General features: G+C 41.6%; 1 protein-coding gene across 6 annotated transcripts in view; it reads left to right on the top strand.

Moving 5' to 3' along the window:
- Positions 1-110: 110 nt before the first annotated feature.
- RUFY3 (RUN and FYVE domain containing 3) overlaps positions 111-25,850 on the top strand; it is a 58,648-nt gene continuing 32,908 nt past the window's right edge. Inside the window, exons 1-2 of one of the 6 annotated variants that reach the window (XM_044428366.1) lie at positions 7,738-9,322; positions 19,045-19,098. In XM_044428366.1, the coding sequence (XP_044284301.1) occupies positions 9,145-9,322; positions 19,045-19,098 (232 nt within the window). In that variant the 5' untranslated portion in view covers positions 7,738-9,144. Of the gene's footprint in view, positions 236-7,737; positions 9,323-18,287; positions 18,306-19,044; positions 19,099-25,850 lie in introns of those variants that run through there. The other 5 variants (XM_044428362.1, XM_044428364.1, XM_044428367.1 and 2 more) reach the window with 5 other exon arrangements.

The raw sequence follows: 25,850 nt of genomic DNA, 5'->3' as shown, positions 1-25,850 counted from the left end.
GGCGGCGAGGCCGGCGGCGAAGCGGCGCGCGAGGGCGAGGGCGACGGCGAGGAGGCGCCCCCGGAGTCGCCGCCGTTCTTCCTGCTGTATCCGGGCCGCGCGGGCGCCGCCGCCCCCGGCGCGCAGCCCCAGAGCGCCTGGAGAGCCGCCCCGCCGGGCCCGTGCGGCGTGCCGCTGCCCGTCCTGCTCAGCTACATCGGGCCGGAGCCGGGAGCGCACCGAGCCGGCGGCGCCCGTGAGTAGCGCGCCGCGCCGCGCCACGCCGCGCCCCACCCGGCAGCTCTTTGTGCTTCGTCCGTGTGTGTGTTGCGCGCGTGTGTTTGTAAATATTCGTCTGTGCGTGTGTGCACGCGCGTGGTGCGGCGAAATTGTGACCGGCCCAGGCAGCTCCGGCTCTGGGGGCAAGCCATGGCACGGGCGGTCCTCACAATAGTGCCTCATCGTTCCCTGCCCGCTGTGGGCATGCGGCTGCCGCCTGTTTTCGTTCCTCGTTTTATAACACCCCGACGTGGGTCAGGGAGGGAAGCCCCTCGCGACTTTTAGAGCCTCGCCTTCTGGGATCCCCTCCCGCCCCCCAAAGCTGCGGGGAGGGCGGGAGGGATGCCCCCGGGGCTTTTCCAGCTCTTCCCTGCTTTCCCCATTTGAGCCGCGGTCCTGCGCCCGGACGGCTTCGTTTGTCGGCTTGATAAAAACTGTGCAGCCTGAAAAGGTACTCGAGGCCGTTAGATAAATAATAATGCCTAAAATCAAGCGACGTAGCAGAGAAACCCTTGCATAGACCCCCGTGCATGGTTATTCGGTAGTAACTCTGTGGGACCTGCGCTCAAGACAGCTCGCCTAGGTTTGCAGCTGCTTTTTATATTCGACTGGAAACACACGCAACCCCATTCTCATTTGTGATAGTACCAGATGTCTTAGTTCCGTTTTTTCTTCAGGATATAACAGTTCTAACGAGTTTGGAAATAAATATCATACCCTCCTGCCATAAGACTGTGATAAGATGGGTTTATCGTGAAACAGTTTGATTAAGAGATTCATTCATTGTGTTTTTAAAGAAAAATAATGTCAGACTGGTGATGGTTTTAATGATGTTATGCCCTGATTTGAAGCATGGGACATAACAGATGATCATTTAGGAGAAATGTTGAATATTCTTTCAGAACGATTTCCCTAGATTTTTTGTGATTGATTATATTTTGATCTGAGGAATTATTTTAGGCAAGGAATGAATTAACTTTGGAAGGCCCTTGATGAAGTGGCCCTTTATATCTTCTGGTAATACCATTTATCTCTAACTGGTAGGGGATATCAGAAAAATTTCCTGGGGAAATGAAAGAGGTGGACTTTTTTGAAGTTAAGTTACCACGTGGTTTTAAGATTCTAGTTCCTCCATTGTGCAGTAATCCAATCTCCCAATTTGATCGTTATTACTGTTGCAGTCATTATATTTACATAGCATATTATTAGACTTTCTTATGCAAAGGAAGGTAGGTTGTTTTCCCCCTGGGAGCTTACTGTCAATTTTGGTACAACATTTTTTCCTGTTTAATAGTTCTCTTGCAGTAGAGCTTTTGCTCAAATGTGGAGGTTGTTTGCAAGGTTTTCTTCCCTGCTAAGGCTTCAAACAGTGCTGTTGTTGGCTCCCTAAAGCAGAGAATCTATATTATTTTTCTACACTGTTTTTTGGAAGAAGAGGCATTTGGGTATTTTTCTCAGGTGAAATATTGCAGGTTTTCAAAAAACAATTTCTTAAGTTTCCTGCTGTCGCAGTTTTCTAGCGTTAGTTCTCTTGTCACTGTGGCAAGATGGTTTGGGAGAAGAGGCAGATAGGCTTATGTAAGTGGAATACATCAATATTATAGAAAATGTGTGTGGCAATGAATTGAGAGAACCAGAAGGATTATTTTTGATAGATTTATACCCTCTGCTTTAATGGCCAATTGGCATCCTTAGGATGGCTTGCCAGAGTGAAAAAAAAAAGAAATATTACAAAATAAAATATCAGCACATAATAGAAGGTTAAATCAATAAATTCAGAGCAGCTTGAGCTCACATGGCAAATTTTGCAATGTTAATTCATTTCATTTTTATACCACTCAATAGCCAAAGCTCTTTGGGTGGTTAACGGAAGTTAAGAAAAATTTAAAACACATACAGAAGCACACATACAAAATAAAATCAATTTTAAACAACAAAGCACAATAGCAATTGCAGTTGAATTAGCATAGAGGCTGAAGAGAAATATAGAATAAAATGCTGGAAGAATATGAAGATCTTTACCTGGTGCTGAAAAGAACACAAAGTAGGTGTCAGGTGGACCTCTTTGGGGAGCTCATTTCACAACCAGGCTGCCACAACCAAAAAATATATCACAGTAGCCACCTGCCTCACTTCCTTTGGAAGGGGCTCCTAGAGAAGGACCCCCAAAGAAGGTTTCATGTTCTGGGTAGGTACATATGGGACGAGGTGATTGTTCAGATAACCTGGCCCCAAGCCATGTAGGGCTTTGAATGTTAGAACTATGAAAACCTGGGAAAGTAAAAATGCATTTCCTGGTGTCCAGATGATAGCGAAGTAGGTTCAAGAGAACTATCTCCTGGGAGGGTATTCCACAGATAGGATGTGGTCAGCGCCAAACTTTTCCTGGGTGCAACCTACTTTTTCTTATGGTGGGAGCATCCAGATGTAGATGCGAATATAAGGGCGATGTGATATGTATGCAGTACTGGATCTTAAGCCATGGAGAACTTCCAAGGTTAACAAGAGCACTCTGAGCAGGTTTGAACAACACTCAGTGGCTTGTCATAACCCGTGTTGAGCCCCTGAACTCACAGGCAGAAAATCAAGCAAGCAGCCCCCTCCTGTGGGTTGTTGTACTGTGTGAGCCTGGCAAATGTGGCTTATGCTAGGAATAAAACATACTCTGGGTGATGTGGGGGTTGTTTAACCTTCCTATAAACCATGTTTCCAATGATCCTGTCTTACTGTACCTGCACCTCTGTTTGTCTTCCTGGTTTTCGTCTCTTGGTTTTTTCACGATGGTAACTTTGTCCTGGCCTTATTTGAACTTCTGTTTCCTGACCCTGGCCTGTTCTGTGACTGCAACTTGGTCTTTGTTAACTGGACTTCATTGGACTTCTGGCTCTGTTTTGCCTCAAGTTCTCTTGCTCTGTTCCTGGTGCTTCTGTCTTATCTCCTGCCACCCATGTCCCAGCCCTGGACCCTGACAAGTACCCTCAAGCAGGGGTTGAAGTGGTGGTCAGATACATCCCACATGTGTGGCAACTGCTCTGTGGGTTAAATAAGGGCTATTTATTTGAACGGTCCTTTGAGCTGAGCCTGGAACAGTGATTATCATTTGTTGCTGTATTAAAAAAGACAGGTGCACAGTAGAGATTCACTGCAGTGTCGAATACCAGTTTAACCTGTCCAATGGCTTATACTGTTTGCAAATTCTTGAGGAGTTGATGAAGTGTCATGATAAAGCTTTGTGAGTCAGGCAGTTGCTTCTGCCATGCTGAGAAGAAAATGGAGGGAGAGGGTTTATTTGCGCTATCTGAGGCAGTAAAGAGACAGCAAGTGCTAGAACTTGGTGAATCTTACACAGCCTCTTTTTATGCTAGAAATAGTTTTCTATTATGCTACAGAATTGGTTCCAGATTGTTGCCCAGTATAAAACCTGAAATCTTCGTCTTTACTTGATCACTTAAGATTTTCTGCTTGCTTTTTTTTTTATTTTTTTATTTTTATTTTGTACTTGTCACACAATCGCCTTCTATATCTATACTGGATAATCAGAGATCAGTTTTGTGCTAAATAAAATACCCTTAGGATACAAGTGATAGGATTATATACTTGGTAATCAGAAGTCCCCAAACTTGGAGGTGTCCAATCATCCAGCATGGAGTGGAAGGAGCTGCAGAGACTATCTTTACCTTTTGGCTCTACCACCCTGCAGCTTTGCTGAACTGGCTTTTTAGACTGGCTAGAAAAGGCATTTATTACTTTATTTCATTTTTCTGCTGCCAAATAGCCCAGGCGTTCTGGGTGGTTAACAAGTGGGAGTAGGAGGAAAGACAGTTGGAGGAGACTGAGGATATGTCATTTTTAGCCTGTCTGGCAAGCTTGCTTCAGGGAGGGAGGGGGGAGGCTCCAGGTGTGTCATAGCCTAGCTCCTCCGGTCTTTCCCTACCCTGCCCCTTTCCCCCCTCTTTGAGGTCAGCTTTCTAACCTCAGAGAGGCTGCTGGCTGAAAAGGGGCAGTCTGAAGTCTGATTGCACCTTCTGAAGCCAGAGTATTGTCTCTAAACTTGGAATGATTTTCTAAGCTACCCTGTGATCCTCCGGATGCTTTCCTAGGTACCACAGGATCGCTTTCTTACAGGATATTTTACATAAATTCAGTAGGACTCACTCCTAGGTAAGTGTAAATTGCAGTGTTATACAATTTACCTGAGAGTACATTTCATTGAATACAGTGTGGCTTATTGCTGAGTAGGTATGCATAGGATTGCATCCCATGCATATTTAGTCAAAAGAGGTCCTATAAGTTGTAGGATTTTTTCTGTCTGAACATGCATAGGATTGAACCCTTAGTGTCTTGCAGAGATACATGTAAAAGAGGAGGCAGGATTACTTTTGTGTTAGGTGCTGCATTAGATATCGCAAAACCCAGCCCTGTCAAAAAGTAGTTTAACATCTTAAAAGGAAAGCAAGAAATTAAAGCAGTGGGGAACAAGAATATACAAAGAACGGTAGCCCAGATGTATAACTGAATTGTGCCTTTCAGTATTGGGATTCTCTGATAATCCATCCGTGGTCTTGCATGGTAACACAGTAAACACCTGGCATTGACATGACATGGGTAGGTGGCTAATATTGCTCTGGAAAACCAGGAGGAAACATAGCTTTTGTTAACTATATTAAAGTTGTCTGTGCTTTGTTATCTTCAGTCTCTTGGCATGTTCTTTCACCATGAGCACCCCTGTTGGTAACTAAAAGCAAGATACCTACTTTCCTGTTAGTTATGCATGTGAATTGGTGTTCTGAAGGTAGATAACTGTAATATTCCTCGGATAGGATTTTGCTCCTCTTGTACGGGCCGCCTTCCAAACCCTTAGACTCTGCTCTTCTTTCACAGAGTGCAAACACATTTGGTACTTGAGTAATTTTCCAACCATGTGAAACCTTAAAGTGACCATATCAGATTTGCTTTGGTGCTTGAATTGTGTTAGGCACCTTCAGTTCTTTCTAAATTATGGTGCACATCATGATTGCTCACAGCAAACACATGTGATGCCTTTAATGTACTGTTCTGATTATTATATAGAAGGAATGCTAATAGTCTTCAATAATAATATTTTTGGCTATCATAAACTGTTATTGTTCAAGATTTGTTTCTTAGGTATAAAATAAGCCTCCAGATTTTGCATTATAGGTGAGGGCACAGGAATCTTGGATTTGCGAGCTGTGTACACTTGAGCAAGCAGGTCCATGTGCTTGACTTAGACCAAGAGAGAAGTAAACTTTCCTTTCAGTTTTTGCAGCACCAATTGGAGCCTTTCAGTACATAATCCAATCTGCCAGACTCCTGGTGAAGGTGAAAGAAGAAAGTACAAATGCATGACTGTAGTAGCATATTAAGAAAACAAAAACTTGCCTACAATTTAATATCAACAATGAAGATAGTTCAGTAGTGGAAGGTTTTACATACCTTGGCTCAGTTATCAACTCTGGAGATTGCAGCCAAGAAGTTAGAGGAAGACTGAGACTTGGATGGGCAGCAATAAAGGAAGTAGAAAAAGATAATCAAATATAAGGATATTTCACTGGAGATGAAAGCCAAGATTATCCACAGTATTTCATTCCCAGTCACTATGCATGGGTATGAAAGCTGGAAAGCTAAGAAAGCTGACAGGAAGAAAATTGATGTGTTCAAAACATGGTGCTGGAGGAGAGCTTTGCAAATTCCTGGACTGGCAGAAAGATGAACAAATGGGTCCTAGATTAAATCAAGCCAGAACTTGCATTTAAAACTTAAAAGGGTGGGGGGCTGTCATACTTTGGCAACCCTCCCTGGAGAAGACAATCATGCTTGGGAAAGTTGAAGGCAGAAGAAGGGGAAGATCAAAAGTGAGATGGGTCAATCCCAGAAAAGAAGCCATAGCATTGAGTTTAAAAGAGTTGAGCAAGGCTGAGAAGGAGTGGACATTTTGAAGGGTTGCCATGAATCAGAAATTAATTGATAGCACACAATAACTCAAGTTTTCATATGCTTTTCTCTAGATCATGGACATGCTTATCCTGAACAATCCCTATTCTTGTCATGTTTCCATGCTGATTATTTTCAGTATCTCAGCCTGTTCTGGTACCTCAAAATCTGGATTGATGAATGGATTCCTGTATGTATAGTTGAAACCTGTTGGGAACGAATGAGGCAGTTATTCTTGGCACACTGTCAGGGCTGTGCTGACCATTTAGAAGAGGACTTTGATGGTTTGGAAACCGAGTATGGAAATTGAGATGGCAGAGCAGGGAGAGATTATCTCAAGGCCACTGTCTCCAGGTGCTCAGGAAGACCATGGCAACACACAGGGTTTGGAAATGAAGGGCGGTGACAAAGGAGAGGAGGATGAGGACAAGCCTGGTTTGGTCCCATTTCAGACTCCATGTGCAAGGTCGGGCTAGAAGGGCTACCCAACTAGAGGACCTATACAGATCTAGGAGGCTAGGGAGAATGGCACTCCCAGAGGGGTGGAGCCTAGGGTTACTGGGAGTAGTTTTTCATTTGGGTCCAACACCACACTTCGTTCATGCACAGACATTTGTGGCTATAGTTTGTTAGAGGTGAGTCGGAAATAAAGGACTTTTTTTGCCAAGAGACTGACTGTTGCTTGAAATGAATATGAGGACACCCAGTTCCCAATACAACCATTGGAATTCAGAATTCCTGGATTAGAGTCTACTTTCTGTCTGCTTGATTTTATTTTAAATGGAATTAAAATTTAATTACTTTAACTTTTTCAAATTTCTAGGAACTGCTCCTGTTCTCAAGACTGCTTATCTCATGATGCAGGGAACAGTTTTCCTAGCTTCCATCAATTATGCTGTTTTCAACCTTCAAAGGAATTTCCTGCTCTCTATCATGCATTGTTGTGTAGTCTTCATTGTCATTATCTATAGCAGCTTTCCCCAACCTGACATCCTTCATATATTTTAGACAACAATTTCCTTGAGCCCCAGGAATGCTGGGAGTTGTAATGCTAAATAACTGGAGGTTGGTAGGTTGAGGAAGGCTTCGCTGCTCCGTAACTGTTTGAGCAAGCACTCAGCTGCAGCAGTGGCATACCGGGAACACAGAGGATTGCCATTTTTCTGCTTTGTATAGACCTCCCAATCCTTTTAGCCTTAACTCTCAGCAACTTGATAGTAGAATTATGAACCTTTGATCTCTAACCACTTGGGAGTTTGCATCCATACTATTCTCAATGCGCCAATTTCAGTCTAGATAGTTTTGTGCTGGGCATTGAAGATGGCGTTTCTTCTGCAAAAGAAAAAGGGCTACTTAAATTTGATGCTTGTGTTTTTGCAGCCTAAAGGTGTATTGGCTGATCCAAGCTTGCTGCATGGTTTTTAGCTGTAGCAATAGCATAGCCATATGTCCCTCATGTCTCAGTCTCAAGTTCTTACTGCCAATTTGAAACAAGAGCCAGGTCTGATTGGTGTGGAGTTTGGTTTGAAGCTGCTTTCCAGGCACCTATGGATGTCAGGTTTTTTTTTTTGTTCTTCTCAGTTTAGAGTGTGCTTTAGCTATTATGTATTGACCCAGTAATATTATCTGCTGCCAGACCTATACCCTTTTTTAAAGAACAATAGGTTTTAAAGATCTCATCTAGGCATCCCATGGAGTCTACAGGTAAAAGCAGGCAAGGTATATCTCCAGGATCTGAAGGAGAATCTCTTTTTACTTACTGTTCTGGTGAGAAATTGTGCAGTTAACAAACAAGTTAGCAACCTGATCGTGCTGAGGTACATAATGGAGCAATGGTTTTTCTAGACAATGACTTTGGTCTTTTGTGGAGCTTCTGATGGGTTTGCAGTGACTTTGGGATTTTTCCAGACAATGTACCATACTTATAAATATGTTGTAATCTCTTTGAAAGCATGCTGTGAGAATGTTAGGTTTTTGACACAAATGCTAAACTCTATCAGTGCAAAGCACTGAGCATTTAACTGCACAAATGCTTATTTTCTGTTTGTTTTTCTGGTATTAGTAGTAATATCTGAAACTGGTGGACTAACTTGGGAGATAGCTAAGGTTAGAATACTTTTATCCTCCATAAACAGTGCAAGCTGTGGTTAATTTGTATTGAAAGATGATAGCCGTATATAGCTGTCTGTCATGTGAGATGGCTCACAGGCATTTTTTATACTTCTTTGTACCATGAAAAGGACCAAGCAGAAAGGCGTGCATTGTGTTAAGCCTGTGATCACAGATTGACTAGCACAGTCTGAAAAGAGATTGTGGATGCTGAGAACAAGATCAGTTTAATTGCTCTTCCTGCATCAGCAGCAGCATCTATAAAGCATCCTGGGAATTGCCTGCCCTACGCTCGGAGCAAGCTGGTCACATGAGTCTGAATTTTCAGTTCAGTTCATTAGTCAGCCATTTTGGTCAACACCCTGCTTACTGCGCACAACCAATCCTATTATCACTCTGTATCTTGGCTTATCCGAAGGGGAGTGAGAGGGAAGCTGGTGGATTTCAGCAGTTCTGGATACCCTCTCTTCTATAGATTCTACAATCTGTGGATTTTTAAAAACCTCTTAAGAAGACAGTAAAGAGCTTTTTTTTATTGGATGCAGAGGCCATGTTTGCTGTGTTCATTTAGGAGAATTTGTTTCTAGTCAGACTGAAGAGAAGTGAGTGTGTTGCAGAAGGAAACAGAGGAAGAGACTACAGAAGAGAAGGGGTATCTGCCCCCACCCCTTCGCACCCTGTGCCTTGCTTTTGGTCAAAATTAGTGCAGTGTGTGCAATCTGGAGCAAACCATTTCTAGATAAGCAAGGCATTTTATTGTTGCCGGAAAACCTTTCCTTTTTGGTTTTTTGGTTTTTATTTTATCATTGTATCAGCTGAGTCATCATGTCTGCTCTGACGCCACAAGGCGATATGCCAACCCCCACCACGGAGAAGATCACACAGGCTGCCATGGAGACGATCTATCTTTGCAAATTCCGAGTGTCCATGGATGGAGAATGGCTTTGTTTGCGAGAGCTAGATGACATCTCTCTTACACCCGACCCTGAGCCTACCCATGAAGGTATTGTTGCTTTTTCTACCTTGAGAGGCCTGAAAGCCTTGCTGCTCCAGCTTAGAGAATTAGGGAAGGAGGATGTTGCTCTTCACCATCCCAGAGCTTTGTACACTATTTGGAAAGGTTACACTATTTAATTATTTCATTGTAATTTAATTTAATTTAGAAAGATTTATCTATATAAATCTAATTTAAATTCATTAATAGCAGTTGCACTTGATTTTAAGAAGAATCAGTTGAATCCTAAAACATGGGTAGTAGCAACAACTATGCTTCTTTATAGTTCTTTGTTTTCCCATCTTCAGCAGTGAGGATATATCTAAGTGAATTGGAACTGTGCATTAAGTTCAGCACCTGAAATTAATTCTGGTGTCTTAACATGCAATTTCAGCCATTGTTTCGCTCTTTAAAATGGTGTTTAAGAAGCATGTGTTTCATGAATAAGACAGGTATCAAATATAGACTATGATATTTAAACCACTGGGGATTTCCAAGTACTTCCGTAAAAAGATATTGTAGAAGGTGACTGTCAAAAACAAAGGGCCTATTTACATTAGAATTACTATTGCTTATTATGCCTTCAAATCTGGACACCATAAATAGAAAATATACTTTGGGGTGCTAAAATAATAATGTTGTGCTGATCTCATTTGGCAAGGAGAGAAATGCAGGTTTATGGGGCAATTGCAGTGGAGCCAGAAAATTTAATGTTACAACGGTTCATTAAGTCAGCTCTCCTACTTTCAAAGCTCCTCTTCATTTCAAAACAATGAAGTATCTTATGGAGTTAGCCAAGATGCCACTTTCTGTTCAATTCCTATAGGATGTAGATTGGATTCCTACTGGAATTGTTGCTTGAAGCAAAGTTGAGAACATTCACTCTTTTGTAGTATCGTGTTCCAATTTAGTAACTATGACAGTCCACTGATTTGGTACTGTTCGTGTCAACAGCCTTTTACTACAATGAGTTCATTTCAAGGTGAGACTTGTTTTTCCTTTTGCAATGTGCAAAGCTACCTGAGGCTGGCTCCCAAGCATTTTTCTAGGGAGACTTGCCAGTGCATTTTTCTTTGTTCACATGTTACTTCCCATTTCTGACCCGGAAATGAAACACAGCTGCATTATTCTGCATTATCTTCATAATTCATTGCTGACAGATTGTGGAAATAGCTCATAAAGCTCATGCTCCAGTCCGTAGCAATAGAAATCAAGTTTCATTGAAAGGTGACAGCATCTTATGTTATATGCTGGTGCTTTATTCTTCTAAAGTAATTCAGAGAGGTCTTAAATTCTTCCTAGCATAATTTACATGGCATCATCAGGTATATCATTGTTTGTAAATGTGGTGCTTGCATGCAAACACATACACACAAATACAAGAAATTCCTGCCTTGATACTAGAAGACAGAACAAGGGGATGTGAAGCAAAGGACAAATGTAACAAGCTGAGCAAATTAAGTTAATGTTCTTAGCTTTGTTTCAGTTGAACAGTGAAGGCTGATTATAGTTTGATCTCTTTAGCATTCAGTGCTCAGTCTGTGTATCATAAACTTACTCTTTCTAATGATTATGTAATGAAAAATACTGTGAGAAGAGTGACTTGAAATGTCAGAACCGAATCTCAATTTTGATACTTCTACTTTTCCTAAAGAATTCACAGAATTCTCTAATTTGTTTTGTCGAGGGCTTGTTTTCAACAATATCTTTGAAATAAATGCACTTGCTTCAGTTCTGGTCTTATTTATATGATCAGATAGACTTTATATGATACACTTGAAGAGTTCAGGAAGGAAGACAAGCATCTTTGTGATCATACCTTAGCATATAAACAGCAGCATGGTCATTACTTCACATTGGTGAAGATAGTTCCAAGCAAGAACGAATTAATTGTTCTAAGGAGGCCCCAGTGGGGGACAAGTCCACCTCCTGCCAGGACCCACAATACAGCAGAGGACCATGGAGGAGCTTGCTCATCTCTTTGGGAAGAGGGAAACTGCCTCATTGGAGAAGGTTGCATACCTGCAAGTCCCAATGAGTGCCAGGACCAGAGGAGGCAGCCCCAATTCAGGGAAACTTGTCAAAGTACTCGACTGCAGCAGAGGTTTGTTTTGGAGGAATGGGGTTCCTCCTGAGTTCGAATCTGATCAGAGCTTTGATATACTGCTGCTGAATGCTGGGTGGAGCTCAGCAGGGTCTGGTATTAAAAGCCTTCCGTGTCTGTCTAGTCCATGCTGGAAACAGTGTTGCTCCCACTCCAATGTTTTCCCTTTCCCTTCCTGAACCTTGCCTTGCCATTGATGCTCCATGCCACAAGCTCCTGGATTTTGATCCTAGACTGTATAATGTAACTGTGTCATGACCTTTGCCTGCTGCCTTGGGCACTCTGGCCTTGGCAGAAACCCCATTAGGCTGAAACCTGTGTGTTCAAGCATTGGCCTGCTTACTGCCTTGTGTCTTGGTTCGATCTTCACCCCTAGCCTGCTAGCACCAGTGCACCACACTCTCCTGGCTTTTGTGCAGTCTCCCCTACCCTGCCCTTCACAAGGCTGAAATGCTTCTCTTAAGACTGTTGCCGTTGGTCTTGCTCCTTGCCTTTGGATCCATCTCCTCTTGGAATGTTGTTCCCAAGAGCTTCCCCAGAATGGAATTCAGCCCTTGGACCGAAAAGGATTCAGCACTCCCTGGCATGAATAGAGTGGGAAGCAACAGCCACTGTTCGCCTGTGCCCTGGGAGGTTGCCTAGGTGCCAATGGTGCTGGGGGACCATGTCTCTACGTCATGGCAGCTATGCCATGGAGTACCACAGGGCTCCATTCTATCCCCTCTGCTATTTAACATCTATATGAAACCGCTGGGAGAGGTCATCAGGAGGTGTGGGCTGCGGAATCATCAATACGCTGATGATACCCAGCTTTACCTCTCGTTCTCCACTAATCCAGGTGAGGCAGTGGCTGTGCTGAACCGGTGCTTGGCCGAGGTAAGGGAATGGATGAGGGCCAATAAACTGAAACAACCCAGACAAGACGGAGGTCTTGTTAGTTGGCGGATCGGGTTTTGGAGAGGGTGGATTTGACCTGGTCCTGAATGGTGCAACACTCCCTCTTAGGGATAAGGTCCGCAGCTTAGGAGTACTCCTCGACCCGGAGCTTTCTTTGGAAGCTCAGGTGACAGCGGTAGCGAGGAACGCCTTCCTTCAGCTTCGGCTGATTAATCAGCTCCGCCCCTACCTGGAGTACAACTGCCTGGCGACGGTGACTCACGCGCTGGTGACTTCCCGCCTAGACTTCTGTAACGCGCTTTACGTGGGGCTTCCCCTGAAGACAGTCCGAACACTTCAATTGGTGCAAAATAGAGCTGCCAGGTTGCTGACGGGGACGGGGCGTTATGCTCACATGACTCCAGTCCTCCGTCAGCTTCACTGGCTTCCCACTGAAGCCCGGGCCCAATTCAAGGTGTTGATTATGACCTATAAAGCCCTAAAAGGCTTGGGTCCTGGCTACCTGAACGAGCACTTACGTCCGTATATGCCCGACCGCCCTTTGAGATCTGCGGGAGAGTCCCTTCTCCGGGAACCCTCCATGAAAGAAATTAGGAGAGTAAGTACCCGGAGGAGGGCTTTCTCTGCGGTGGCGCCCAACCTATGGAATTCACTCCCCAAAGAGGTCCGCCTGGCACCGTCGTTACGGGTTTTTCGGCGCCAGGTAAAGACCTTTTTATTTAAACATCATTTCAATTGTTAAAACATATGATCTGGCCAGGGCAACTTCTTCTTCCTTCTCTTTCTCCTCCTATATTTTTATTTTATACTGATAATTTTAATTTTATATTTGTAAGTCAATGTATTTTTTGTATTTTGTATTTAATGGTAATTTATTATGTACTATTGTATTTCAATGTATTTTATCATGTTGTAAGCCGCCCCGAGGTTTCGGCAAGGGGCGGCATAGAAATGTTATAACAACAACAACAACAACAACAACAACAACAACAACAACAACAATCCTTGGGCTGAAAAAAGATTCTCCACCCCGTCATATTGGATATGTCACACAACAACAACAACAACAACAACAACAACAACAACAATCCTTGGGCTGAAAAAAGATTCTCCATCCCTGTCATATTGGATATGTCACACACAAGCAACTTGAAGAAAATGTGCAAAAGAAGATGGGCATATGTGAAGCGATTTCCTCAGTAAGTTTTCTTAAGAACCGATGAAGCAAGACCGAACTGTTCAATTTTCTTGCAAAGGTGATCTTGAATATAGCTAAGAGAAGCTTCTGATGAACAAGTGTGGTGAACAAGTTAAGTCAGTGCTGGACATATTTGTAGGGATGCTCTTCCATGCAACCATGAAGAAGTAGATGAGAATAATTTTCTTTACCGGAAATACTGCTGCTGAAAGCACTCAATTTTTATCAGACCTGTTGACTCTGATGTTACAGCCCTCAAGATCTTATGCTTTTCTGCAGATTCCCGCTAATCCACTGTGGGTGTGGTTTTGGCATTGAGAAGAGCTTTCCGTAGGTTCTTGTGATGATACTGAAAAGAAACTTGATGTGAAAAAAATTGCTAATGTTTCATACAAGAAGGAAAATCATAGCTTGCAATTTGTGTTTACAGTTAAATTCAACTCACATTCGATATTGAAAGGTAGGAATATTGAACAGTGAATTAAGCAATATCAAAAAAATACAGAGTAGTGATGTAGAACTACAGCAGTGAATGACTGTCAGTAAATGAAGAGATTTGTTTAATGAAGATCTAGTTTTCAGTAGGCATTTTCAGTGCTGAAAAATATGTGTTTGCAGCATGGACAAACTGGATGTGTTCTCCCGATAGCAGGTGTTTTTGTGTCAAGGTGTTCCCACAGATGAAGAAACAAATGCTTCTACTTCACTCAGTATGGAATAAAAGTAACATGGGGCGAAACCTGCATTAGATTTTTCTCTCATGGATTCAGGATTCTTTCCCTTAACAGATTCATCAAGGATGTAATCCTGCTTGTCAGAACAATGAATTGTGATGAGATGCATTCATAGACGTGTCACTATTGCAAATAAAATGTACAGAATGTAGTGACATTTTACATTTTATTACACCTATTAAAGTTGATATTACATTAGAACTCTGTGCTGCACTAAATTAGATTTTCTTGATGTATTTTTATTTCAACTTTTGTCAGTTTCTGTAGCATATTATTAGAAAAGACTCAATCCCCCAACTGGTCATTTTTTGGTCTATGGCAAACAAGTCCTTATTTGAGTTGAAAACCCATCAGCTTATGCCAAATGTAATGCTTTTTCTATGATGTGAGTAATTCTTATCAGATATAAATCTTTACAACTTTATATTGCCCAAAGTATAAGGCTTTATGAAGTTAACATTAATTGTTTTAAATAGTCAGTTCTGTGCTTTCTGGAAATAAATAAATATTAACAAAAGTACACATTATTGTTTTTATTTGGGAAGGGCATGAATATTCCTATATCTATTGTTTTTCTTTAAAAACTGAAGTTTTATATCCTCAGTTGAAAGTATTATAAATGCTTATTACATGAAAAACATAGGAACCAAAAGGCAGTCTTCTAAAATAGAAGTGACAATTTTTGTCTAATTATGCTTATTTTGTGGTTTGCCAATAGTAGACATCTTGATAACCATAGATTTCTACAAGATCTGCCTGAGGGCAATTTCTGGCAGTTTACTTTTTAGTATTGTATTCTATTTAACTAAGTTAACAGTATTGTGAATTAAAGCACAGAGTGAATTAAATAGGAGACAATTTACTTTTTGAAGTTAGAAAATGATCCTTAATTTTCATTCAGAGCTCTCAGTAGTGCTGTCAAACTGGCTAATAATTTCAGTTCAGATGTCTTTCAAATGCCTTTGAAATTCTTGACAAACATTGGTAAATGAGTTTTATATTATTGATCACTCATAAATAGCCACCATCTGATAAGATTTCTTCAACAAACAACAGTAGCACATGTTCTGGTTTTGAGATCATGTGAACATTGATGCACTCAGTACTTAAATTATAATCTCTTTCTTTTGCTCTAGGCAGAACTACCCTTTGCAATTAAATAAGCAAACATTTTAAACATCATTCATGAAAGTTTTCTTCATTATATTCAAGACAAATCTTAAATGTAGTATGGAAACTGCTGCAATGTTTTTTTTCTTTTAAGTAACAAAGTAGGCAGAATATACATTAATAGATCGCAGTATTCAAATGTTGGTAGATTTGGGGTTCCTTTCTACCCCTTATTAGAAAGCTATGCAATGTAAGTCTAAGCCCTTTACTTAGCAGTAAGTTCTACTGCATTCAATGAGTCTTATTACCTAGTAAGTATATTTAGAATTGCAGGTTTAAATATGTTTCAGGGTGTTATAACAACACTGGAACACAATCTGTCTTGTTCACCTAATAGTTGCATGCCTGAACAACTGTAAAAAGCATAAGTACAGTTTTGACCTAGCTTGTGTCTCTTTAGCTGCAAAGGTACAGAGTTATACATTGATGTAAAGGGTCTACCACAGCATGTATAGAACTACAGTACATCCTGAAATATGGATGATCAGATACTTGTAGTCTGGAATACAACTACTGTACTAGTTTTGTGTATTGAAAAACGTGCCACACGGCTTGTGAATGGAGAGGCAGACTTTTGGCCAGCAGGAACACAGTTAGTGGACCATACTGATAACATGAGTGAAGGTTTGTGTTCGTCACTTGCAAACTACACAATCCTGTGCTCTGCTGTGTATCATATCCCCTTTTCCAGCAATGGGAAAAGGCCTCTTGTCCTGCTCTGGGGCAGTTACTGCTATAAAGGCAGTAGCATTGCCTTTATATAGGACTGGAGGGCAAATCTTGCAACATGGCACAGGTTATTCCTGCGAGTAGCTTCTTGTGGGAGAGCAAGGGGATATGGTTGCAACGCAGAACTTTGGCTTGTTCCAGCAGCATGAACTGGAGCAACTTTTGTGCGATGTTGGTTACAAGAACTGTCCCTTAATGGACTCAACAGACAGATCTCAGTTTGTCCAGGAAAGCCAGCAGGTAACTTTAAAGCAAGCCTAGGATTGTATGTGTATTACAGTTGTGTAGACTGTGGTGTTGACTACAGATTTCATCTTTGTTGGAATTGTATATTTCATTAATGAAAACATACTAGCTCATTATGCTATGTAACATGTTTGAAAGTTGTGGGCAGTAGTATCTGGGAGGTCTCCGAAGCCTGTGAAGTTACTGAATGAAACTGCCCAGTGGTCATATAGCAAAATTCCTTGCCCATGTGGCTAGAGGAAGAATAAGAGTTTCAAATTAAACAAAGCATACAGGATTATTACAGTTGTAGAAGTCAGCTTTTGTTGCAGAATTTGAATTATCTAATCTTCAAGCTTTTTTGCACATTGTAAACATAGCATATTTTTTCAGCCTCAGAAACATGCACGCTTTCATGGAGTATGGAGTAGTATGGAGATATTTATTTATTATTCAGATTTATATACCAGTTTCCACAAAGCTTTCAAATGAGTGAACATAAAATACAAGGTAAAAGCAACAATAAGTATAACAATGAACACAACATACACATTAATCAGCACTTTCACACTTTTCTGTGCTATAAGCCATAGCTGGAAGGGTTACACTTATGGGGGAAAAACCTGTGTAAAGAGATGAGCTTTAAGATGACCTCTGAATATCAGAATTGGAAATGGGGGAGCTGTGTGTCAGTTGGTCAGGTGCTGGAAGGGCTGTCTAATGCCAAGTGCTCCATTCTGCACCGCTAAATGCTCTCCTGCAAGTGCTCTTTGCAGTAAACCTCAAGAGTGCGTGGCACCCTCAGAAATGCTCCCTCTGCTCCTTGCAGAGATCTGACAAAGACACAGGGTGAGGAGGTCCTTCAGGCAACCAAGTCCAACATTGTTTAGGGTTTGTATATGTTAGCACCACCACCCTGGACTTGGCATGGCAGCTTATTGGCAACCTGTGCAGTCGTTTTAACACAGGTGTAGCTTGCTATTGGAAGAACCATCCATTTAGTGGCATGGCTGCTATATTTTGCAACAGCCATGTTTCCAGGCCAAGCCCCACTGTAGCCCCACATGGAACAAAGTGGAATAATCTAGTCTCGATGTTACCAGTAGCTGTGTCATGAACCAGATGTAGCTGAAGCTGGAAAAAGGGTGCCCCTGTCTGCCAGTTGAGCCTCAAATGGCAGAGATGAATCCAGGCATATTTCTAAACTATGCTGTTCCTTCTAGGAACCAGCTGTTTCCCAGGCCAATGATGCTCTCACTTTCCCACCTACACAATGCTTCTGTTTGCCAACATTCCAATTCAGTTTATTGGTATTCATCCAGCCACCAGAGCATCCAAACACTGCTTGGGAATTTCTGTGACCACACCTGATTCAGATACTGGAGTGGTGGCGGTGGGGAGAGAACTGGGTGCCACTTTCCTAACTGGTTGAAGTGCTATTTTAATACTTAGTTTTTTTGCAGCAGATGCTGTTATGCCACAAGACTGTTTATTGTTAAAGTGGAAGGTATGTGCAGGTGTCTTGTGAGACAGAGTTTATCCAAAATTCCCCTTTTTTGCAGGAGACCAGGCTATTGGATCTTCAAACTATTGCCACCTTTACTCTAGAACAGTGCCACTGAGTTAGCAGCCTTGTAGAATATAAAAATAGGTGGCTGGAAATTGGCCCTTATTTATGGGGAACTTGTATGTGTTTAATTGTTGGAATCATTGAAAGTGCGCCATTTTATATGGTGTTCTCTGCTACTTGCAAGTTAATACATGAGTGAAGATAAGTTTATAGCTTTCCTGTGGGAAGGAAGCCAGGATGGGTGTGTTCTTCGCTTCCTTCAGTGTTTTACAGCTCTGCCTGTAGTAGGAAGAAATGCTTTCGCTCAGGTTGCTGCTTTGCCTACTTTCTGAGTCTGAATTAGGCCTTGCAGAGGGAAAGAAAAAGTAAGTATGACTCCAGAATAATGTCTGAATTTATAATTGGTTCCTGTAGGCAAAGATGGTTAATTATTGTGCCTGCCAGGGCAAGTTGTAGCTTGTGTTCTGTTTGGATTTTTCCTCTCCCCTGGCTCCACTCCTTTACCTAAGGACTCAGCCAGCAGTAGTGCATGCACTATATAGACAGGGAGCGTCTTTTCAGAGAAGACATGCTGAGTGTGTTGATAGCTTATTGAACATGATGTTACTGATGAACTTGGCTATATTAAGTGATATATTAAGGTATGTTTTAGCTAAGTGCCTTGGTTCATAACACCAGAAAATATATTTGCTTTTTGTTTGTTTTGTTTTTATTTGGAAGGATTCGATTCTGAGGCAGTTCTGAAAAATGGATGTGAAGACTAGTGCATACTCTCTTTGAAATATTTCTTTCTTAATTCAGATGGGTTACAACTCAGGTGTAAGCATATTCTTGAGAAGATTTTAGTTCTCTCATATTTCTTCAAACATAATATGCCTTTCTGACTTAAAGCTAAACAAAAGTAATTTATCATCTCTACTAAATACTAAACTGTTTGCACACTAAAACAACTTGCATTTTAAATCTCTAATCACTTCAGTATGTATCTTGTATAACAAGTTCCTTTTCTGTTACCCCTTTTCTTACCTTGATTTTTCAGTCTTTTCTTTGGATCATGGCTTGCATGACATTTTTCTTTCTTTTCCTTTTTTTCCGTTTGCAAAGACTCTTGGGAGGATTTGACAGATTTGGTGGAGCAATTGCGCGATGATACAGAAGGTGCGTGCCACACCAACATCTTTCAACTATTATTTCCATTTCATTTTCAACCGGCTTTTGTTCTCATTTGAGCTGGATCACCAAGTTCTTTCCAGAGGTAGTAACTGTAGATCATACCTGTGTGTAACCATATTGTACTGTCTTTTCTTTCGTCATTTCCCTTTTTAAAAAACCAACTCCATACACATTATCAAAAGGCATCCATCTTGTCGTCCATTTATTTTCAATGTAATCTGCTATTGTTAACTTTCAGAGAGGTGGCATAGTTCACATCATATTTCATGGTTTGTCACTATGTAGTGGTCGCCTCCGTCTGGAGATTTGGGGTGTGCATGAAATATATTATTTAAAGGGCAGAGAAAGCCACAAGAGAACCTTTGCAGTGCCTTACTTTCTAGTCATTGTTCATATCCCTACTTTTTGATACCTTTGTGCCATCGTATTGTAGTGTCTATTTACCATAAGTATTTACTAGTTATGTCTGCTAAATGTTTTTAGCAGAAGTTATGCATGGTTACTTTTGGCACCCCATCTCAAAATTACTGGAATACAACTGGTATTATTGTATGTGCACAGTTTTGCTCATTCCTTATTGCAAGTGCTGGGAAGAAGGAGCATATATATATGGAAAATACACAAAGATTTGCTTCAGGAGACTTCAGGGTTAAAAACTGAAATGGAATGTAGTGAGTAAACATACACAGGATTGGGCTGCATATCTCAATCCATAAAGGCAGTAAACCTATTTGTATAAACTCAAATTGTTTAATCTAAATTATCTGGAAGGTAATTAAAAAAAAGAGGTCCATAGATGAAGGGAACCGAACCTTCTCCTTATCATGACTCCCACTGCTCCCAATGCATTTCTCCCTGTTGGGCTCCCTTTTGATTCAGAGATGTAAGTTATGGAAGAGCTTAGCTTCTCTCACCTGGGCCTTCTGTTTGCAATTGAAAGCATGCCCCTGCTTTATATTGTGATTGGAACAACCTGGGAATAAACAGATCTGTTGCCAATATATAGGCTTTGTGGATTATTCACAGCACTCTGTTTGCATCACCCTTAAAAATAGCACTTGCGATGTGTGAATCTGGAAATAAAAATGGTTGTGTTAGCAGAAGAAACTTGGCCCCACTAATTTTCCTGAAATTTCTAAGCACAGTGCATTTGGAGCTTGATAATCCACATTAGTTTGCATGACTGTTTGCTCTTGGCAGCAAGCTTTGCCCTGGTTGTGCAACATGTCACAGTGCAGTGCAGAAAGGATATGGAAAAGTTGGGAAAGAGTATGGCTGGAAGCAGAACTCCTGTATGGGTGAGGAGAGCAGCTGCTGCCAGAATGCACTTTCTGTGGATTATGCCGTAATGCTGGAAGGTTGCTTCTCAGTTCTGTGGATTTACATTTTAACAGATTGTTGTGAATGTTTTGTTTGCTTCCATATTTATTATATCCTGCTTTTCACATTGGGAAAGATTTGGTTTTGTAAGATCTGCATTCTGCAAAAATTAAGTCTGAAGTAACATACTTAAGTCATTAAAGAAATATATGGCCTTGCACTTTAGCAGGTAAAAATAATCAGAAAAGGATGTTTCCATGAGGTTGGCAGTCGAAGGACAGAACAAAATGAGAGAAACATAGGATTCTCAAAACTATTTTCCCCTTCTAGGGCACATTTCCATGCTACACCAACATGCCCTTTCAAAAAACCACAGTGGGCTGGTTTGTAAAGAACCCATGATGCATCCAACAGATGATCAGGCTCACCATGGGTTGTTTGCTCCCTTTGACCTGCTCCTTCTCGCTTGGTCCTCCTGTGGGTATCCTAGGGTTGCTAACCCTGAATTGTCTTTCCCGATCCCTGCAACAGCTGGGTGTTGCCTTGGGTTTCACTATGACCTTTTTGAACTTTACCATTTTCATTTTTGAGATTGTGATAACTTGCTCTGACAGCCACTGACAACCCTTCCATACTGTCTCAGTGGCACTTTGAAGGGATGGTCAGGGGCTGGGAATTTTTATTTTTTAACAACGCACACAGTGTTTGGCCATGAAGCTCACTGGGTAACTTTGGGCCAGTCACAGACTCTCAGCCCAACCTACCTTAAAGGATTGTTGTTGTGAGAACAGAAAGGAACTATGTATGTTGCCCCGTGTTCCTCACAAAAGGAAAAAAAGGAAGGATGTAAATGCAATCGGATGATGATGATGGTGACTTGTAGAGCATGAGGAAGAATTTTTTTAAAAACTCTTTCAGTCTGCACCACTTTTGAAAATGGGTAAAACTTAAAAGTTACCTATGTGATACATGTACATTTCCCTATGCAAAACAAATGTGCTTCTGGGTAGAGAGAGGGATTGCCTCCATCATGTTGGAATCCTGGTTAGATTTTCTCCCCTTCAGCTACTGCCGGCTGGTTTATTTGTTGTGGGCATCCGATCTCGATCACAAATCTCCTACTTGCATCTGTTTGTGCTCTTAGCCTGTCTCCTAGTGTGGGAGTGCACTTTTTGTGTTTAGTATCAAATAAACTAAATATTAATTCTTTTGATCGTCTATTGGTATTGTAAGTTTTTCTCTCCTTCTGATTTTTGTTGCCATGAATGTACTATTGTATTGTATTGTTATTACTTAATAAAATTAAACATTAAAATTTTTAAAAGCCCACCTTTATAGCTCCCTCTAAATTTTGTTCTGACATAAATCTCTTTTAAGGTTCGTTGCTTTTTCAGGTCTTAGTGTGTAGGGGTAGATCTGATGTTTCTGAAAAGAAATAAGGATGTGGAGGAGAAACTGGAATCCCATAAATGGGGGAAAGCAAGCACGTGGCTTATAACCCTCTTGTCATGGAGATTCCTCTCCACTGTAGCCAGAGCTTGGCTGGGCTCTTGTCAAAGGCCCACACCCTGGTGGGGTCCCACTGGCAGCCCCCTGGAGTTGCTCCTCCTCTTTCTCATTGCATCCCGCCTGTTCACTTGCCTCTCACCCTGGCCCAGATGAAGGCGATGCTGGTGAGGAGGAGCCGGAGAGGCAGCCAGCTTTCTCGCTGACTGCCTCTCCGCCTATCAAGCAAGCAAGTGGCAGCAGTGATGAAAAAGAGGAAGAGGAGGAGGAGCAGGAGAGGTGGGTGTCAATGGTGGTAAGAGGAAGACATGCTGAGGGAGGGGGCCTGTGGAAGGTGTCTTGAGTAAGGACCCACAAAAACCTGCAGTTGTCATTGAAGGCAATGAAGCACACATCAAATGAAAGAGAAGTATGCAAAAATGATTTGATTGCCATCATGCAACATTCCAGCGAAGAAAACCCGCCTTTCAAAAACTTGTCCATCCCTGTATCCCACATTTGAAAACAATCGCTTTCAAAGCTGTCAGGACCTACGGAGATAACAAACAATATTTTAGTTGAATGCAGGAGAGGCATTTAAACTGCTTGCAGAGCCCTGAGTGAAAATGTAAAGGAAATCTCAAAAAGAAAATGAAAGTCTTTATGGCTCCCAGTATGTGACCATTCCCCCTTTTCCCTAAGGGAGCCTTTGTAATTCTGCTTGTAAGTGTATTTTCCTTCCATTCAACAAGGGATCAGAAGATAGTGTTTTTTTATAACTTTATATACGTATAGATAGGTATGTCCCATTTAATTGAATAATTGGGGCTTGCTTCTGAGTAAATTTGGATAGGCTCTGATCTTTCTCCTCACCAAAAGTACTTCCAACTGCTTAAGATAACCATTTCACTGTGATACTGCAAACACCTTAGTGGGCAGCATATTACAAGGGTTCACTGGACCCTTAAGAAAAGTAGTCACTTATTAACAGGCTGATTTATTTGAAGTTTGCCTTCTGAAGTTCAGTGACTATCCTTGTCCTAACTGAAATACTAAGCCCATTCTGGTCTTTATCCACCCTATCAGTATTTTTATTTATGAATTATAGAATTTTTTGGAGATGCTTACAGGGCAGTAGGAGTGAAAATACATAACCATCATCTTCCAATAACAAAAATAGCATTGATATAAAAATGAAAAGGCAACAATAATGAACATATTGATAACAAAACATGGTAAACCCTTGCTATGAAAGGACTGACTTTGCTTTCCATCCTAGAAGCAAACAGAGACGGAACAGATCATAGGGACTACAGCTGAAAAGACCCTGCGTCAGCTACCCATCAGCAGGTGGGACAGACCAGAAGTGGGGCTTCAGAAGAAGAGTAACGCTGTGCAGGCTCACCTGGAGGATGGCGATACCTGATATTTGTTTACTGTCAAAACCAGCACCTGGAATTGAGCCTAGGAACAAATTAGCAACCACTGAAGCTGTAAAAAGCTGGTTGCATCCTGTGAAGAGGCTCCCTTAATGCTGGAGCCCAAGGTCATCGCTTGAAGCAGATTGGTGGGAGGTTTAGGATAGACACGAAGAAGTACCTTTTCACACAATGCAACTATGGAATTCACTGCTGCAGGAACTAGTGATGGCCCCCAATTTGGATGACTTTAAAAGGAATCGGTTAAATTCATGGAGGAGGCTATCAGCGGCTACTGGTCTTGCTGGCTGTGTGCTACCTCCTTTATCAGTCGCTGGGGAACTTGGGCAAATAGGGGTCTTGCACTCATCCTGCTTGAGGAATCCTGTGGGCAGCTTGTTTTCCACTGTGTGTCTGGAGTGCTGGACTGGATGGACTTTTGGTCTCATCTAGCATGGCTTTTCTTAGGTCCTTTTGTTATAAATATGGTTTGATATCAGTTCCAGTCAGAAGTCTGGCAGCTGCATTTGAAACAGTTGTAACCTCTGGATTGTCTTCAAGTTCTGCTCATATAGAACACCTGACAGTTTAATCTGTAGGTGACTAGAAAAGGTATGGCTTTGTTATATCACGTGTTTGAGAAGAGGTATAGCAGAATGTGGAATGATTTGCCTGCATGAAAGTGCAAGGGGAATTGTGTTATCTTGAAACTGACCCAAGTGCTTATACTCTTACTGTATTATATGAACTGTTGGCTTGGAAAGGGGATTTGCCCCCTTGCGTTGTGTCTGAAAGTCTGCTGTGGGGCTCCTGCACCTGTGTGTGTGTGTGTACATGTGCACATGTGCCTTCCCTTCTTCCTTTCTGTGTAGCACCCCTGTTAATTAAGGCAGGACTTTTATGGTTTTTTTATACTTGAACTGGCTCTTTTTTCCATGGATTTGGGTGTGCAAGTCAGTTTTAGGGCTTTACTGTGGAAAGGGCAAAACTTAGTTATTTTGTTCCACTTGCAACATTCATTCATTCATTCTTTCTTTATTTATTTGTTTATAGTATTGCCTTTCTGCAGCTAGCCAAGGAAGTTTACCAAATAACTAAATAGATACATTAGGAGGTTAAACAATAATCAAAGACATAACAAAGAGTAAAAGCAACCTTTAAAATAATAGTAACAATTTTTAATACCCAAGTTAAAATATTTCCTGGCCCCAGTGCTCTTCAACATTTTTTATTAATGATTTGGGTGAGGAAGAACAAGAAAGGATCAGTTTTGCAGATGACACAAAGCTGGTTGGGCTAGCTAATACCATGGAAGACGGGAAGAAAATTCTTGATAGGTTGGAGTGCTGGGCTGAAAACAGCAGAATGAAATTCAGCAGTGACAAATGTCAGGTTCTGCACCTAGGAAGAAGAAACCAAATGTCTTGTTACAAGATGGGGAATCCTTGGCTCAACAAAACTGCAAGTGAGAAAGACCTTGGAATGGTTGTAGATCACAAGTTGGGTATGAGTCAGCAATATGATGTGGCTACAAAAAGCGCAAATGCTGTTTTAGGCTGCATTAATAAATGCATCACTTCCAAATCCCATGAAGTACTAGTTTCCCTTTACTCTGGGCTAGTTGGGTTTCACAGTACTCATCTGGAGTACAGTGTCCATTTCTGGACACCACACTTCAAAAAAGATGCAGACAAGCTGGAAATGGTTCAGAGGAAGGCAACAAGGATGATCCATGGACTGGAAAGGGAGCTCTGTGAGGAAAGATGGAAAGAACTGGGCATGTTTAGAAGAGAAGACTGAAGGAAATATGATTGCCCTCTTCGGGAAATGCTGTCACAGAGAGAAAAGCCAGGCTCTCTTCTCAGTCATCCCAGGACATGGAATAATGGACTCAAGTTACAGGAAGCCAGATTCTGGCTAGATATTGGGAAATTTCCTTACTGTTAGAGCAGTAGATGAAACCAGTTTCCTAGTGAGGCTGTGGGCTCTTCCACACTGGAGGCTGGCAAGGTGCAGCTGGACAGCCATTTGAGAGGATGGGTCCTGCTCTGAGCAGAAGGTTGGACCCGATGGCCCTCGGACCCCTTCTGAATCTGCTATTCTATGATTCTGTATAGAAGGCATCCTTCTAACATAACGAAGGGCATTGGCTTCTAGTGAAACTGCAGTGCTGATTTAAACTATTCCTTGTAACCCAAAGGAATGGCTTTGGATATAGCTCATGAACTATTTAGAATCGGTTACAGTATGAACACAGTCTCCTTTTTAGTAAGGCAGGATCAGGTCCTTTTCACAGGATCCTTACCATTTTGCAGGATCATGGTGGCCATAGCATCTTAATTGCCACAGGAGATGTGTCATGAAGGCAGTGACAATGTCACCTGCTCAGCATGTAAAACAAGCATCTTGCAATTTGATTAAAGTTAATGGAGTGTTGCAGAGATGATTTATACATGGCTTGCATTTTAGAAACATAAGAAAAAGCTGCTTTCGATGTTCACTCACTTCTTCGAC

The sequence above is a fragment of the Varanus komodoensis genome, unplaced genomic scaffold (genome assembly GCF_004798865.1).
Source record: "Varanus komodoensis strain SLA01 unplaced genomic scaffold, ASM479886v1 scaffold2, whole genome shotgun sequence".
NCBI lineage: Eukaryota > Metazoa > Chordata > Lepidosauria > Squamata > Varanidae > Varanus > Varanus komodoensis.
This window is presented reverse-complemented; position numbering and strand designations above follow the sequence as displayed.